This window comes from Oculina patagonica, chromosome 2 (assembly GCF_052425735.1).
Source record: "Oculina patagonica isolate OP01 chromosome 2, crgOcupat, whole genome shotgun sequence".
In the NCBI taxonomy this organism is placed as follows: domain Eukaryota; kingdom Metazoa; phylum Cnidaria; class Anthozoa; order Scleractinia; family Oculinidae; genus Oculina; species Oculina patagonica.
In genome coordinates this window covers 38,409,389-38,422,370 of record NC_135759.1, presented here as the reverse complement: position 1 = coordinate 38,422,370, position 12,982 = coordinate 38,409,389, and the positions used below count along the sequence as shown (strand labels likewise).

The 12,982-nt window shown below is 40.1% G+C and overlaps 1 protein-coding gene and 1 non-coding gene across 3 annotated transcripts in view; one reads left to right on the top strand and one right to left on the bottom strand.

Moving 5' to 3' along the window:
- Positions 1–570: 570 nt before the first annotated feature.
- The window catches only part of LOC144644649 (exoskeleton protein RP43-like), a 29,551-nt gene continuing 17,139 nt past the window's right edge, over positions 571–12,982 (bottom strand). For both annotated transcript variants that reach the window (XM_078504184.1, XM_078504183.1), the window contains exons 3-9: positions 11,884–12,246; positions 10,927–11,143; positions 10,222–10,391; positions 6,845–6,986; positions 5,326–5,558; positions 2,561–2,758; positions 571–2,140 (exon numbers count right to left, since the gene is read on the bottom strand). In XM_078504184.1, coding sequence (XP_078360310.1) covers positions 1,701–2,140; positions 2,561–2,758; positions 5,326–5,558; positions 6,845–6,986; positions 10,222–10,391; positions 10,927–11,143; positions 11,884–12,246 — 1,763 coding nt within the window. In that variant the 3' untranslated portion in view covers positions 571–1,700. The remainder of the gene's footprint in view (positions 2,141–2,560; positions 2,759–5,325; positions 5,559–6,844; positions 6,987–10,221; positions 10,392–10,926; positions 11,144–11,883; positions 12,247–12,982) is intronic.
- Positions 4,374–4,445, top strand: Trnac-gca (transfer RNA cysteine (anticodon GCA)). Its single transcript has one exon. It is a non-coding gene; the product is annotated as a tRNA-Cys (tRNA).

Sequence of the window (12,982 nt, the reverse complement as noted above, 5' to 3'; positions counted from 1 at the left end):
GGTGGAAGGGGGATGTCTGATACGCGCGCTAGCATGTATTCATGGAACCACTGTTTATGTCCCACCAGAGGGTCGTGTAATAGGGTTCTTCTGTATACATAAATAAAATAGTAGTAATGTATGGTCGTTAGTTGTTCTCTGAAGTTTACTGGCGGGCAAAAAAGTTGGCTTTAAGCCGAGCAGTAGCTTCGTATGGGGACCAGATGCGTTTTACCTGTCCACTCATATCTAACAGGTTTCAACGCACTCAGGGCCCCTCCTATTCGAAGGGATAATTTCCTAAATGTCTCTATGTACCTGGAGGAGAAGGGAAAGTGTTCATGGCTAGTGGTCTTGCTGTTGAATACGACCCGAAAAAAATGACCAATCAGCTCGCGCTCTATTTGAAAAAAAAAAAAACGTATAACTATGAAAATGTTAAAAATCTGAGATTCCGGTGATTGGTATAGTTCTCAAATGCTAGTGGGGTTACGGTAAGAATTTCGACAACCATCATGCCACTTCACCCGCACGAGGTCGCATCGGATTATACGTTGTTGAAACTTCCGAAAAAACTAAAACTCAAGTAGCTAAATGTATGTTGTTTTAATTTATTTAACTTCTTTTGGTATAAAGTATACAAGCACATTTCCATATACCATAGTATCTGAATTTCAATATCTGTTCATTACTTTTTAGTAAGAAAAGTTTCGTTTTGTTTTATTACAAGAAATCTTAGTTCTTGAATTTATACACTATCGAGCTTGAAAAGCTCTTTCTTGATAAACTGTTATCACAGGAAAATATATTTTTGTGACTGGCTTACAACGCCAGAATCCCCGGCAAAGTTGGGGAAATTCTTGTATATAAAGCATAATAATTATTTCATCTTGTGCTATATTCATTGCAATATAATTATATTATTTTGACATATTACAATATACGATTTACTCTGCTTAACCGAGAAAAGTGACCGTAAGGTGCAGCATAGGCACGCGAATTCAAAAAAATACATAGAAAACATAATTTATCACTAGAAATAATGTTTAAGTAATGGCAATGCAAAGAGAAGCTCCAAAATAGCTGCGCAAATGATCACGTTCACGTTCGACCCCCAAAGAGCAGTTTCCTTTAAGTTTTAACGTGTTATTATTCGAGACCTCCACTTTTCACGCAAAGATCAGTGGCGAGGTCTAACTTTGGTTAAGTTGCGAGGGCTTTCAAAACCTAATACCTACTTTACTGGAATAAAGTCTCTTCCTTTCTGCCTCTTACCACTAAAAGCAAGTGACAGAAAAATTATCTTTATTTTGTTACTTCGGCCGAAAAAAGGCAGCAAAAAATTGTAGCAAATGTGCGCAAAGCAGCTCTATAACAGTGTTGACATTTGAAGGGTGCCAGACCAAATTACAAGCGATTCTATGTTTGAGAATTCTGAGTTGTGTCCCGTTTTAAGGTAACAAAAATAAATGTCTTTCAATTTAGTCTGTAATAATCCAACGCAACCAAATTCGATCATTGAAAAGTACTTGGCTTCGTGCTACAATTCATAACACCTTTGACAGCCTGCGTCGGTTGAAATTTCCTCCCACATTCCACGCGAGAGTTCACAGCTTCGATCGGTAGGTTTGTGTGAATGATCGTTTTTTTTTTCAAAACTGGAAGACTTCTCTGTTTCATTCAGATATTCGGTCCACAAAACCCAGATTTCACACTAGCTTTTACACATCCGTCACAAAACTGCTACTAGTGTCCATTCTCTCGAGTCGGGGCCTTGTTGCTTCCTTGGAGTTCTGTCGCTCAAGAGTGGTCGCCTGATTTTCCGAAGCCGACTCGAGGTCCCGAACATTTGGCGACGACGACGCGGCCCCCGGCCAGCGCCGATACCAAACCGCCGAGATCTGGCACGAAGGCTGCTCCGATTCGGACACATGGCGCTCTTTCGAGTGCGACGTTCTCCTCTCCCCCGGGGGTGGACCAAAGCAAAATTCCACCACCCCATCCCGGCCGGGAAGTCCCGGATAAGGCGGAAGGTCTTCGTCATCCGAATCAGGGTCGCCCAGTAAGTGGCTTATTTCTTGGTGAAGGTGTGGCGCACCAGAGTAACCACGTGATGACTGTTGTCGTTCTTTTGAAGGGAAGAGGTCTGGCGAAGCCATGACTGCAAGAAAAATTAAACTCTTAGAACATTGGAATCATTCTAATACATTTACAATCAAATTTAACTGCCTCTGGTTGACCAATTCAGGATCGTCACCACAAGAGACCCATACAAGCATCTTAGCTGGGATTCATGGACCGATATCAAAAGAAAAACAATTTCATAATCGAACACTGTGATTCCTCACAAAACTAGAACTAAAGTAGCCTGTTCCAGGCTCTCGGTAGTTAGGGGAAAGAGAAAAACGCGGGCGAGCGAGTAGAAAAACGGGCGCTGCTGTTCGTCCACCCCCCCCCCCCCCCCCCCTTCGACCGCTTGCTTTTTTCCTCGCTCGCCCGCGTGTTTTTCGCCCGCGTTTTTCGCTTTCCCCTACTGAGAGTCTGGAACAGGCTACAATTAAACCAGTAATACCAGCTGTACCTGTTTCATAAGATGGAGGGGCATTGGCGTGATGTACGTCAAATGAAGCTGTGCTAGCTATTTCTGATCTCCGGCTCTGCGCGCGCTGACGTCGTAACTTCTGAGTGTGAAAAATGGCCAGGACACTAAGCACTATGAAGATGATGCCACAAGTAGTGCCGATCATGATTCCAGTAAAGTGATTCTTTGTTTGTCCAGCTAAAAGAAATACAAGTATACCTTGTTAGTTGTGCAAAAAATTACTTCAAGAATTTGGTCTGTTTTACGATCATGATATACTCTCACGGAGCTGTCATCTCAATTTTTTCCACTTACTAAAGAAAGGGGAGTAACCCCGAAACGCATTGAACATATTAATTACGCTGTGGCTATATGCCCGGCAGCCGGGCACGGTTTTAAATAGACTAAAAATATGTACAAAATTTCCACTGAAAGATTCTTTTAGACTTCGTGAGAGTATTAGATGTGTTTTTATAAATGTTGAGCGATTCCAAAAACCATGTTGATTTTCTATTTGACGAAATATCTGAACTTGAGCATACCGTTACATCGCCGTGTTGCCGACACTTAAAAAATATTTTGGCTCAGCCAGGCATTCAGAAATACTCACCAAATTCCCGCAGAAAGCCTCTATTTAAGACCGTGCCCGGCTGCCGGGCATATAGCCACAGCGTATTAATTATTTTCTTCTATCTGGCGCATTGTTCACCATTTATATGCACTACACAGTCGCTTAAAATTTCTTTCGCTTTAGAGATTTCTTTGTAACTTACATACTCTCACGCCACTGACCAGAAAGGTTGCGGCGCTTTGTTGTGAAGCCTATCTCTATGTATGGATTTTTTTCGCTGCTATAAACAAAGAAAGTCAGAGCTTTAGGAAGCATTGGCAACAGATTAAACGATCCGAAAGTCGCTAATTACATCAATCGCCGAATAACTGAAAATTGTTATTATTTATTTTATTTTCCTTAAAAAACGATCATATACAAAAAATCTAGCGCTGTAAACCTAAACTAAAACGCAGAAGTACGGTATTTAAGTTGCGTCGACCGACCGAGGAAGTTCATGACCTTTTAAACCGGAACAAGTCATTTTAAATTTTAAGCCGGAAGTAATCATTTGTGATTGTCTGGAAAGAGACAATAAACAAGTGTTTTCTGCCTGAACGATTACGCGCTCGTTTTGCGTCATATTTAGAACGCAATCACTGGTTTCGTCACAATGGTTAATAAAATTATGTTAAACTGCAATCGATCTTAGTCTGAGCGGTTTACATCGTCAATTCTTTTTCCTTTCTTTCTGAAGTGCGTCGTATGAACAGTAGAGCTTCATTTATTTTTTCCGCCGGTATTAAAAATAATTCTGTCAATAGTTTTCGGTTTCAGGGATGACAACTGAAAGCGGAAATCGAAAGATTCGCAAGGGATCGTATTGTAAACAATGTTCATTAAAAAAAATAATAATAACACGCATAATTTCGAGAATGTGGCGATTGAGCAGACTAGAATATCAGATCGTGGGCGGTAAAATGAATTTAAAACCTTAAATCAAAAGCCTTTTCCTTCATTAATGAATAACCTACAACCTGCCGGCGGGTTAATTTTTGCTTCAACTAGCGAACGCCATGAACTGGTAATTCATTTTCAATATTGCATCAGCCATTCGACAAACAAAAGACAAGAAAAATATATGTTTTTCTTAGGATATCGAGAGTAAATGACGTAACCATGGTGAAAGAACGGGTTGCCAAGTATTCGCGCCACGTACTAGCGATATTTTTTACATTAATTAACCAATTCTTCTCACGCAAGGGGGGTATAGCTCAGTGGTAGAGCATTCGACTGCAGATCGAGAGGTCCCTGGTTCAAATCCGGGTGCCCCCTTGCAAGAATTTTTTTTTTCCTTTCTTCACTTTTTATCGGACGCTTTTATTTTAAGAAACTGACACTGAGTATACCAAAGATACGAAATATTTTCACAAAATAAAGCAAAACCTAGGGTTGACACGAACTAATGGTTACAAAGACATGGCTACGGCTAGTCACAGCTGACAACAACTAACAAAAGAAAAAACTTTGTTTTAATGCGATTTTTACAACTGAAAAATGAGAGAAAATGATAAAAGAAATATCAAACAATCACAATGTAAAACCTAATAGGAGTAATCGTCTTGTATTTTCTAACAAATTATTGTGGTTTCGTCATTTTGTTTGGCCAGTTTAATGATATATTCTCTAAAATGGTCCTAAAATATGATAATTAAAGCATACCAGTACAGAGTACCAATTGATTTTATTTAAACAATGCTAAGGACAGGAGCAATAATTAAATTTAACAGAATTTTAGGCGTAAAATAAGTTTCATTTTTTATTTGATCATTGGCGGGAAACTCATAAAGTAGAAAATAAATTTAAAAAAAAAAATGAAAAATATCTTGCTTAACTCGAATGGGGATTATTTACAGAACTTGACGGTTTTACAAGGTTGAGGAAAGGGAAAAAAGACATTTGTTTGCCCTCGGTAACTGACTTAGAAAAAGTGCTAATGGGGTTGGGCATTCCGACTGTAACAAATTTAACATAAACAGGTTAAAATTTCCAACAGGCAGACAGGAGGCGAACCAGTTGGCTATTTACAACTTGAAATTTAACAAGGAGGGGGAGGGGGAGTTCAAATCCACGAGTCAAGGAAGGTTCATTGGCTTACGAACAAACTGTCTTTATTACAGAAGCGGCCTAAAGGTAAAACAAGTTTATAAAATACCTTGCTCGTCACTTTTAACAGTAAATACAGCATCAAATCCTCGGCCAGCATATTGGCTGTTGGAGCGGAACTCAATTCGTAGTTTGTTTGTTTTTGATTCAATCGCCGCCGGGACAACACTACCACAGTGACGCTCACCAATAATCGGCGACCAGCTAGCCAGGCCATTATACACCAGAGCATAGTCAGAGTTATCAGGGCAGTCCTGGGAATCACCCTCTACATCAAACTCACTGGAAAACAAACACATCAATATATAAAGATAAGAGAGTTAATGAACGCCTCCTTAGTAACTACAATAACAGCTAGTAATGACTGAGCCAAGCAAGTGCGACTCCGACCGTAGGGTTGGCCCTTCCCTGCATTTGCATTTTAATAAAAGGTGGTATTGCCCTCCCCTTTTTCCATATCACTTTTCACTGATGACTCCCCCCCCCCCCCTTTCTGAGGCCCCAGCCCTCCCTCTCAGGAAAAAAACCTTCCTTCCTTTATTGGAATTCCATTTTTAGTGTACTCCTAACTCGTATTGATAGTTCTATCTTACAAAAATAAAGAACCACAACCATAGTTAGGTATAGTAATTTGCTCTCTTTAGTTGGTATGTGTAACTGCAGACACATTCAAAGCCTAGAATATGTCAGTAGATCGGGTGTATGTGTTTATTGTTCGATTGAAGCTTTACTAGCAAGACGTTGATCATTCCCCATCCACTTTCCCTATTCATTACTATTGTTGTATCTGGTGGGGGGGGGGGGGGGGGGGGGGTGTAAAAAAAACCCCCCCCCCCCCCCGGGCTGGTGGGTGGCAGAGAGGTTTATAGTAGACTATATTCGTTCTTTTGCTGGGTTTATATACGATGAATAAACTTCTCTCTTGGCCAAAAGGCAAGTTATGTCTTTAATTGTGTTGTGGCAGGAGACGTTAATCGCCTTTGGACAACTTGAGCCTAGATTTTTACACCTATCCAAAAGTAAAATCAGCTTTCCCTTAGTGGTTGCTTTGGATGTTGACTTGGACAACAATAAGCCTTTTGTAGGTCGTATAGTGTGATTGTCCGGATGAGTAGTTCTGAGAAGAACTGTTGTTGGTGACTGGCGTTTCAACAACCTGAGCGGAAGTCATCTTCACTTGACTCTGACTTACGCTCAGGTTGTCGAAACCTCAGTCACCAACAACAGTTCTCCTCAGAACTACTCTCACCCAGACGATCACACTATACGACCTACTGTGATACTCCTGGGTTCAAACCATTTACTAGATAAACCTATTGCATGAAGGTAAAGAGATATCCAAGACTGGGTTTTGCTGGGTTTCAAGAATGCACTAAGGGGGGGGGGGGGGGGGGGGGGGGGGGGGGGGGGGGGGGGGGGGGGGAGAGAGGGGGGAGAGAAAAAAAAAAAAAAAAAAAAAAAAAAAAAAAGGGGGGGGGGGGGGGAGGAAGGGGGGGGGGGGGGGAAAAAAAAAGGGGGGGGGGGGGGAGAAAAGACCCCCCCCCCCCCCCCACAACTCTCGATCTTACCGAAATCTGAGAATAATCTTGTTATTTTCTGCAGCTTTTATTTTCCAGATACATTGTAAATTGGCAGGATACTGTTCTGGGTAATGTGGGGTGTGAAATGCGCCGCCATTTGAGTCCAGGTAAATCTCGCCATCGCAGTACTCTAAAACAATGGAAGAAACAGAGAAAGATTAGTGCCAACACACACAACTCTGGCACAAACAGAGTCAAACAGAGTCCTTTGGAAGGAAAGGCACATTTGTGGAAAAACCAAGGGGGGTACCTGGGATTATTAAAAACTAGCCATGGTATATTGCAATTCTCTAGTTTTAATTGGTTTACAGGCCTTGATATATGAGCTCTTATAACTCACCGATTAATTTTTGCGCATGCTCATTGGACAAAATGCATCACATATTAAAAATCGACAACGCATATCAGACATTAGTCTAATTTCAAGAGGTGAATATAAGAATGCGACATTCTGATTGGTCAGGAAGCTCTGGTTTATGACGTTATATTCACCTCACTTGGAGGTGAATATAACATTTCAGGGCTTGGTTACTAAGCCAGGCCAGCTTTGCCATTCAGGCAAGTAAACATGGCGGCATTTGATGAATGAAATTTTCGTTCATCCAAGAGGTATCACGTCAAGTCCGGGGTATTCAAAACAGTTGGAATTTTGACTACTAAGGCTTTTGAACCAAAAATATTTTCAAGAGATGATTCTCAAGGCATTAGAATTGGTGCTAAGGACGGCGGTTTTAGAGATCCCATACGCCACAAGAAACTCAATATTAAGATCAATTGACCAAAAATTACTCAGTTCTCTTCATATCAGAGCTACTCGACTTATTTCAAGGGGATTTGCACAATTGCTCAGAAGTCGCCAACGATTAAACAAAGGTACAAGATATCTGTCTTTTTCGTAGTGTTTGTTTTGTTTTGTTTTATTGCTTAAACTAAAGTGTAAATTCTGATGCCCAATCGGTGAATTAAACTTGTTTACAAGTATTCAAGTGAGCACTTGTGTTTGTTGGTTCCGTGTTTTCGTTCTTTATTTTATAGTTCTTGATATTCACCGCTGAAAATTAGACTAAAACAACTGTTCGCCTCAGGCTCTGTGAATCTTGGCGAATATTCCCCTCAACTTCGTCTCGGGGAATATTCCCCGTGATTCACTTCGCCTTCGGCGAATAATTGTTAAATATACCCTATCTACTTTGATAACATCACCTGATTTTATAAAGCAGTCCAAACAAGCAAAAAAGTCACCTTTTCAGGCCTAACTTTTTAATCAAATCTCAGTGTTGGAAAAATTATCTAAACCAATCAACTTGCATTTCTTTCAACTGCAGTTACACTGTGACTATCACTGTAGGCTTTTTCCTATTTACCAGCCAAAAAGCTGTTGTAGAATTTTATTGGAGGGTTATAAAAATAAATAAACCACTTTTTGGCTTACTGGTATATTGAAGGATAATGCCCTTGGCTGAAAGATTGTCCTTAAAATTTCACAGTTGCCCTCCGGTGAAGAAAGCAACAAGTGAAAGAAAACTGCTTCTGCTAATTATTAGTCGGCCTGGGAAATTAGTTAATTTGTGTAGGTTGTAACGTTACTCAGTGATCGGGTAAGATTGCATGAACAACGAGGGTGAGAGGTCGCGTACGTGAACGCTTTCAAAAAAGCTTTCATGTACACATTTAAGATTCGGTTACGTTGGATACCCGAGATTGTTCTGCAGTGGGTAGGAGCAAAAAAGCGAGGAAAAGACCCAATGAAGACAGCAAAGTGCCTCCATGAAAACGCAAGTTTTTGTCTTCGTGGAACACAGACTTTTCCATGGATTTGGGAAGATAAACCTATTTTGTCCGATTTGTCACTGTCTTTTGTCTCCGTTGGCTTGGGAGAAAAAAAAAAGAAAACCATGCTTGAAAGTTCTGGCTAGTAGAATATTGGTTTTGGCTAGTGAAATCAAAGGTGTCACTAGCCACTGGGCTAGTTAGCAAAAAAGTTAGTCTCGAGCCCTGAATATTATTATTTCACTCACGCTTGTTGGATATGAGACAGTTGTAGCAACTCAGCGCTACGCACCTTGTTGGCTAACTACCATCTCATATCCGACGCCAAAAAAAAAAAAAAAAAAAATCTCATATCCGACGCATGCTCATGAAATAATAACTGTTAAATAATATACGGTTACCATGAGGATCTCTGGGTGGTCAAGTGGGAGAGGGGGGGGTAATAACAAAGGAGTTTTACTTTGGAAATCACCCCCAGGGATGGGAGAAATCAGCTTTGGAAAGCCCAATAAAAAAACAAATAATTCTCACAAGGATGCTTTTTGGAGGCCACACCCTTCTGACAAGTAATAGGTACATTGTAGGTAGGATTAAGTCTGCGTTGAGCCTAGTGGCCCATACAATGTACAGGTGGGGGCTTATCCTGGTTTCTGTGAGAAGCGACTAGGAGTATTTGTACTCACCCCTGGTTGAGATACTAACTAGTCCATCGCAGGGTTACCCCCCAGCATTAATTTTCCCGTACCAATTTACACACCTGGGTGGAATGAGGCACTATGACAGTAAAGTGTCTTGCCCAAGAACACAATGCAGTGCCCCGGCCAGGGCTCGAACCTGGGCCATTTGATCCAAAGCACAGCACACTTACAGTGCTTCAAGCTCAAGTTTTTCAGAAGTCGCCCTTTGGCGACTTTCTTTTGTAAAATGGTCGCCACTAGAAAAATTTTGGTCGCCAAAAGGAAAACGTTTTAGAAGAAGACACTTCATGTCGCTTTACATAGAGTAATACTGCTGACCATGATGAGCCGAATTGAAATCGTTTGGCGAACGTTTCGACGCGGGCGACGTGGTAATTTTCGCTTGCATTCCAAAGTTTTTTGGTTGATCTGTTCTAATTATCATGCAGAATAGTAAATAAATGATAAGAGAAACAGGTAAGGAAGATAAACATGCAAAACAAGTTAATTCTCGTGCAGTACAGTAAAATAATAGAAACATAAATGTGGTGTTCAAACTAATGGCTGCTCCACGATCAAAGACATCAAACAGCACAGTCCAAGCCAAACGGATAAGCAAGATGCACGATTGAAATAGTTATAACGGAAAGTTTTGTGGTGAAATTGCTTAGTAATTATACTGCAAAAAGAAATGATGCCTAGCCAGCCCTTTACACTGCACTGGTCGCCAAATTGGCGACCTGTTTGGAAAATTTAGTCGCCAAATTTTGTTTTCACTCGCCATGGCGACCAAAATGGTCGCAGCTTGAAGTGCTGACTTAGTATCTGAAGTATAATATAATTGATATGGACAAATGCGTCATTAAAATATAAATTAAAATAACAATATAGCATTGTGATAAAAAAAAAATTGCATACCTTCTCGTGGTGATGGAGTGCTATCTACAACAGTGTACTGTGCTGTAAAAGAATGCCTCGAGTCTAAACCGGTTTTACTGCCATGCAATGTTACTCTTAGATAACGACCTGTAGAATACACTGGGTACGGTCTTGATGTCCCACAGAACGTTCCAAGCAAAGGCGAAGTACTATTCAATAACAAAAAAAAAATGTTAGGTTCATCAAAGTTATTCACATAGTATATGGTGGAACCAACCTACAGCCATGTCACTTAAAATATATAAAAATAAGTAGGCCACCTCTGAATAAAGAGCAAAATAAGAAAAAGAGGGAGAGAGAAAAAAGAAAAGAAAATTACAAGGGCAGCCAGATTTTTTCCTCTTAATAACTTACACACTGTATTTTTATTTCTCCTTTCACAGTCTGAGAGGAGAAAAAAGGACTGCCTGTCATCTACTGAATGGCTACCTCATCATTATGGCTAATTTTAACCTCAACAAAACTTCTGTCCTTTACACAAACTAGGCTATTGTGCCGAGGTTTGGCTATTGTTGATTTTCTTGTCATCACACAATTCGATAAAATCGCACCATTCACAATGCTGAAAACTGCCTATAAACCCCCATTAGATTATCTAAGATCAACCTTAGATGTACCAGTACAAGTGACTGTACATACATGTGCTAGCACCTCCACCCTCACCTATGAAGATTTGTTCTTTACCTGTATCTGCCATCTTGCACTTGTACATAATTCTCTTTACAGTCCTGCGCACGGCTTGTCACCTGAAATCTGTCTTTAAAAACCAGCTCAATTTTTCCTTTGCCCACAACAATAATCCAGACACACTTGTTGTTATTTCCAGGGTTGGCCGGAAGTGAGCCCACAAATGTTTGGTTCTTGTTGCCAGTATCAGTGCGCAATATATCTCCACATGAGGCTGAGTTAAAATATTAAATTAAGAAAAAGAAAACATCAGTACTTACCTATATAAAACATTATCTTCAAATTTTCCTTTTTGGAAGAATTGATCCATGAACTGTTATGCATATGTATCAGTTAATTTTTGATCTCAGTTAATTTTAAATTTTACCTAGTTAGTTTTTTTCTAACTAGTTAATTTTTTTATACTGGGTAAATAATAGGGTTGGGGTATGGGTTGGAGTCATATATTCTTAAAACATAGTGGTTCCTCCAACATTTCCTACGTGACAAAGTGGTAAGGGATTGGACAGCAAATCCAGAGGTCAAGAGTTCAAATCCAGTGCAGATTAGTAAAAAGAAGAAAAAATAGATGATAGTACTTAGGGGAGGGGGATAATATTAAAAGCAGATAGAAGGGGGGGGGTGTTAGTTGTTACTAAAGATGGGGGGGGTAATGGTACATCAAGGGAGGGGAGGTGTATTACTTTTTCTACTTATTAACCAAGTATATGAAAAAACTAGTTAGAAAAAAACTAGCTAGTTAAAAAAAATTACCTGAGATCAAAAATTAACTGCAACACATATGTCGTGGTTCAATTTTACCATTGTACAAATTGGTATTTTCCTTTGTTCTGGTATGTGGTGATATATGGTAATAAATATGTTGCAGTTAATGTTTGATCTCATAATCAGTTAATTTTTATTATTTTAACTAGTTTTGTTTTTTTTTCTTACAAGTTGATTGATTGATCTTACCTTCACTCTCTGCCACACTAAGATGAAATTTATTGTCCTTTCGTTCGCCTGATGAGAAATTTACAGTAACACAGGATCCTGACGAAACCCACAAAATTCCTTTTCGGTCATCATTTTGCCTAAGACAAATCTTCTCCACCAGAAAGCGATCAGAGTCACAACCATTAAAAATTTCAAGCATTCCTTTGCTACAGTCATCTTTGATTTCTGAGCCAAAACCAAGATTAATGCCTTGAACAATGACTGACTTTCCCACCGGACTCCTTATTCTCCATGAGCATGTCACATCACTGGGTGCAAACTTTGGATATTGAGGTGATAAAATAGATATTGTCTTGTTAAGGTAAATGTCGCCACCACAATCTGAAAGAAACCAAGGTATATTTTCACAAGGTTAGCAAATTAAATTACTAGCTAAGGTGAAGTTGTTTGTCCTTTTTTAGCCTTTGACCAAAATTAGATACAGTCAACTCCCGCCTTGCGGACACCTAGCCATTACATTACCCTGTTATTATGGAAAGGAGTTGAAGCACCGGTGAATAAAAATTAATGAAACAACTCCTGTTAGTATGGACTGTCTCTATTACAGACACCAAATTCTGGTCCCAAAGGTGTCCCTTACAGTGCAAGTTGACTGTATTGCCTTCTCTTTACAATGTTGCCTGTATAGTACCATAGGAACACAACACATGCAAAAGGATACAGCTATGGGATGCAAGGTGGCCAAGTGGTTAGTACACCAGACTTTGGATCGAGTGGTCCACAACCCTCCAAGTTAAGACCATTTAAGTCGCCATGGCGACTAAAATTTTGGAGCTGGTGACTGAATTGGAACCAAAGTCGCCAGCCTGGCGACTAAAATTGAGAAGAAGGATTGAAAACATGAGCTTAATTTAGCGACTAAAATTTTCACTGGCGACCAAATCTGAGCAGTCGGTGGCCAAATGGCCACTAAGGAAAAAATAAACTTGGAGGGTTGGTCCAGGTTCAAGCCTGGCCAGGGTCATGGCGTTGTGTTCCTGGACAAGACACTTTACTTTCACAGTGCCTCTCTGCACCCAGGTGTATAAATGGGTACCAGCAATTTTAATGCTTGGGG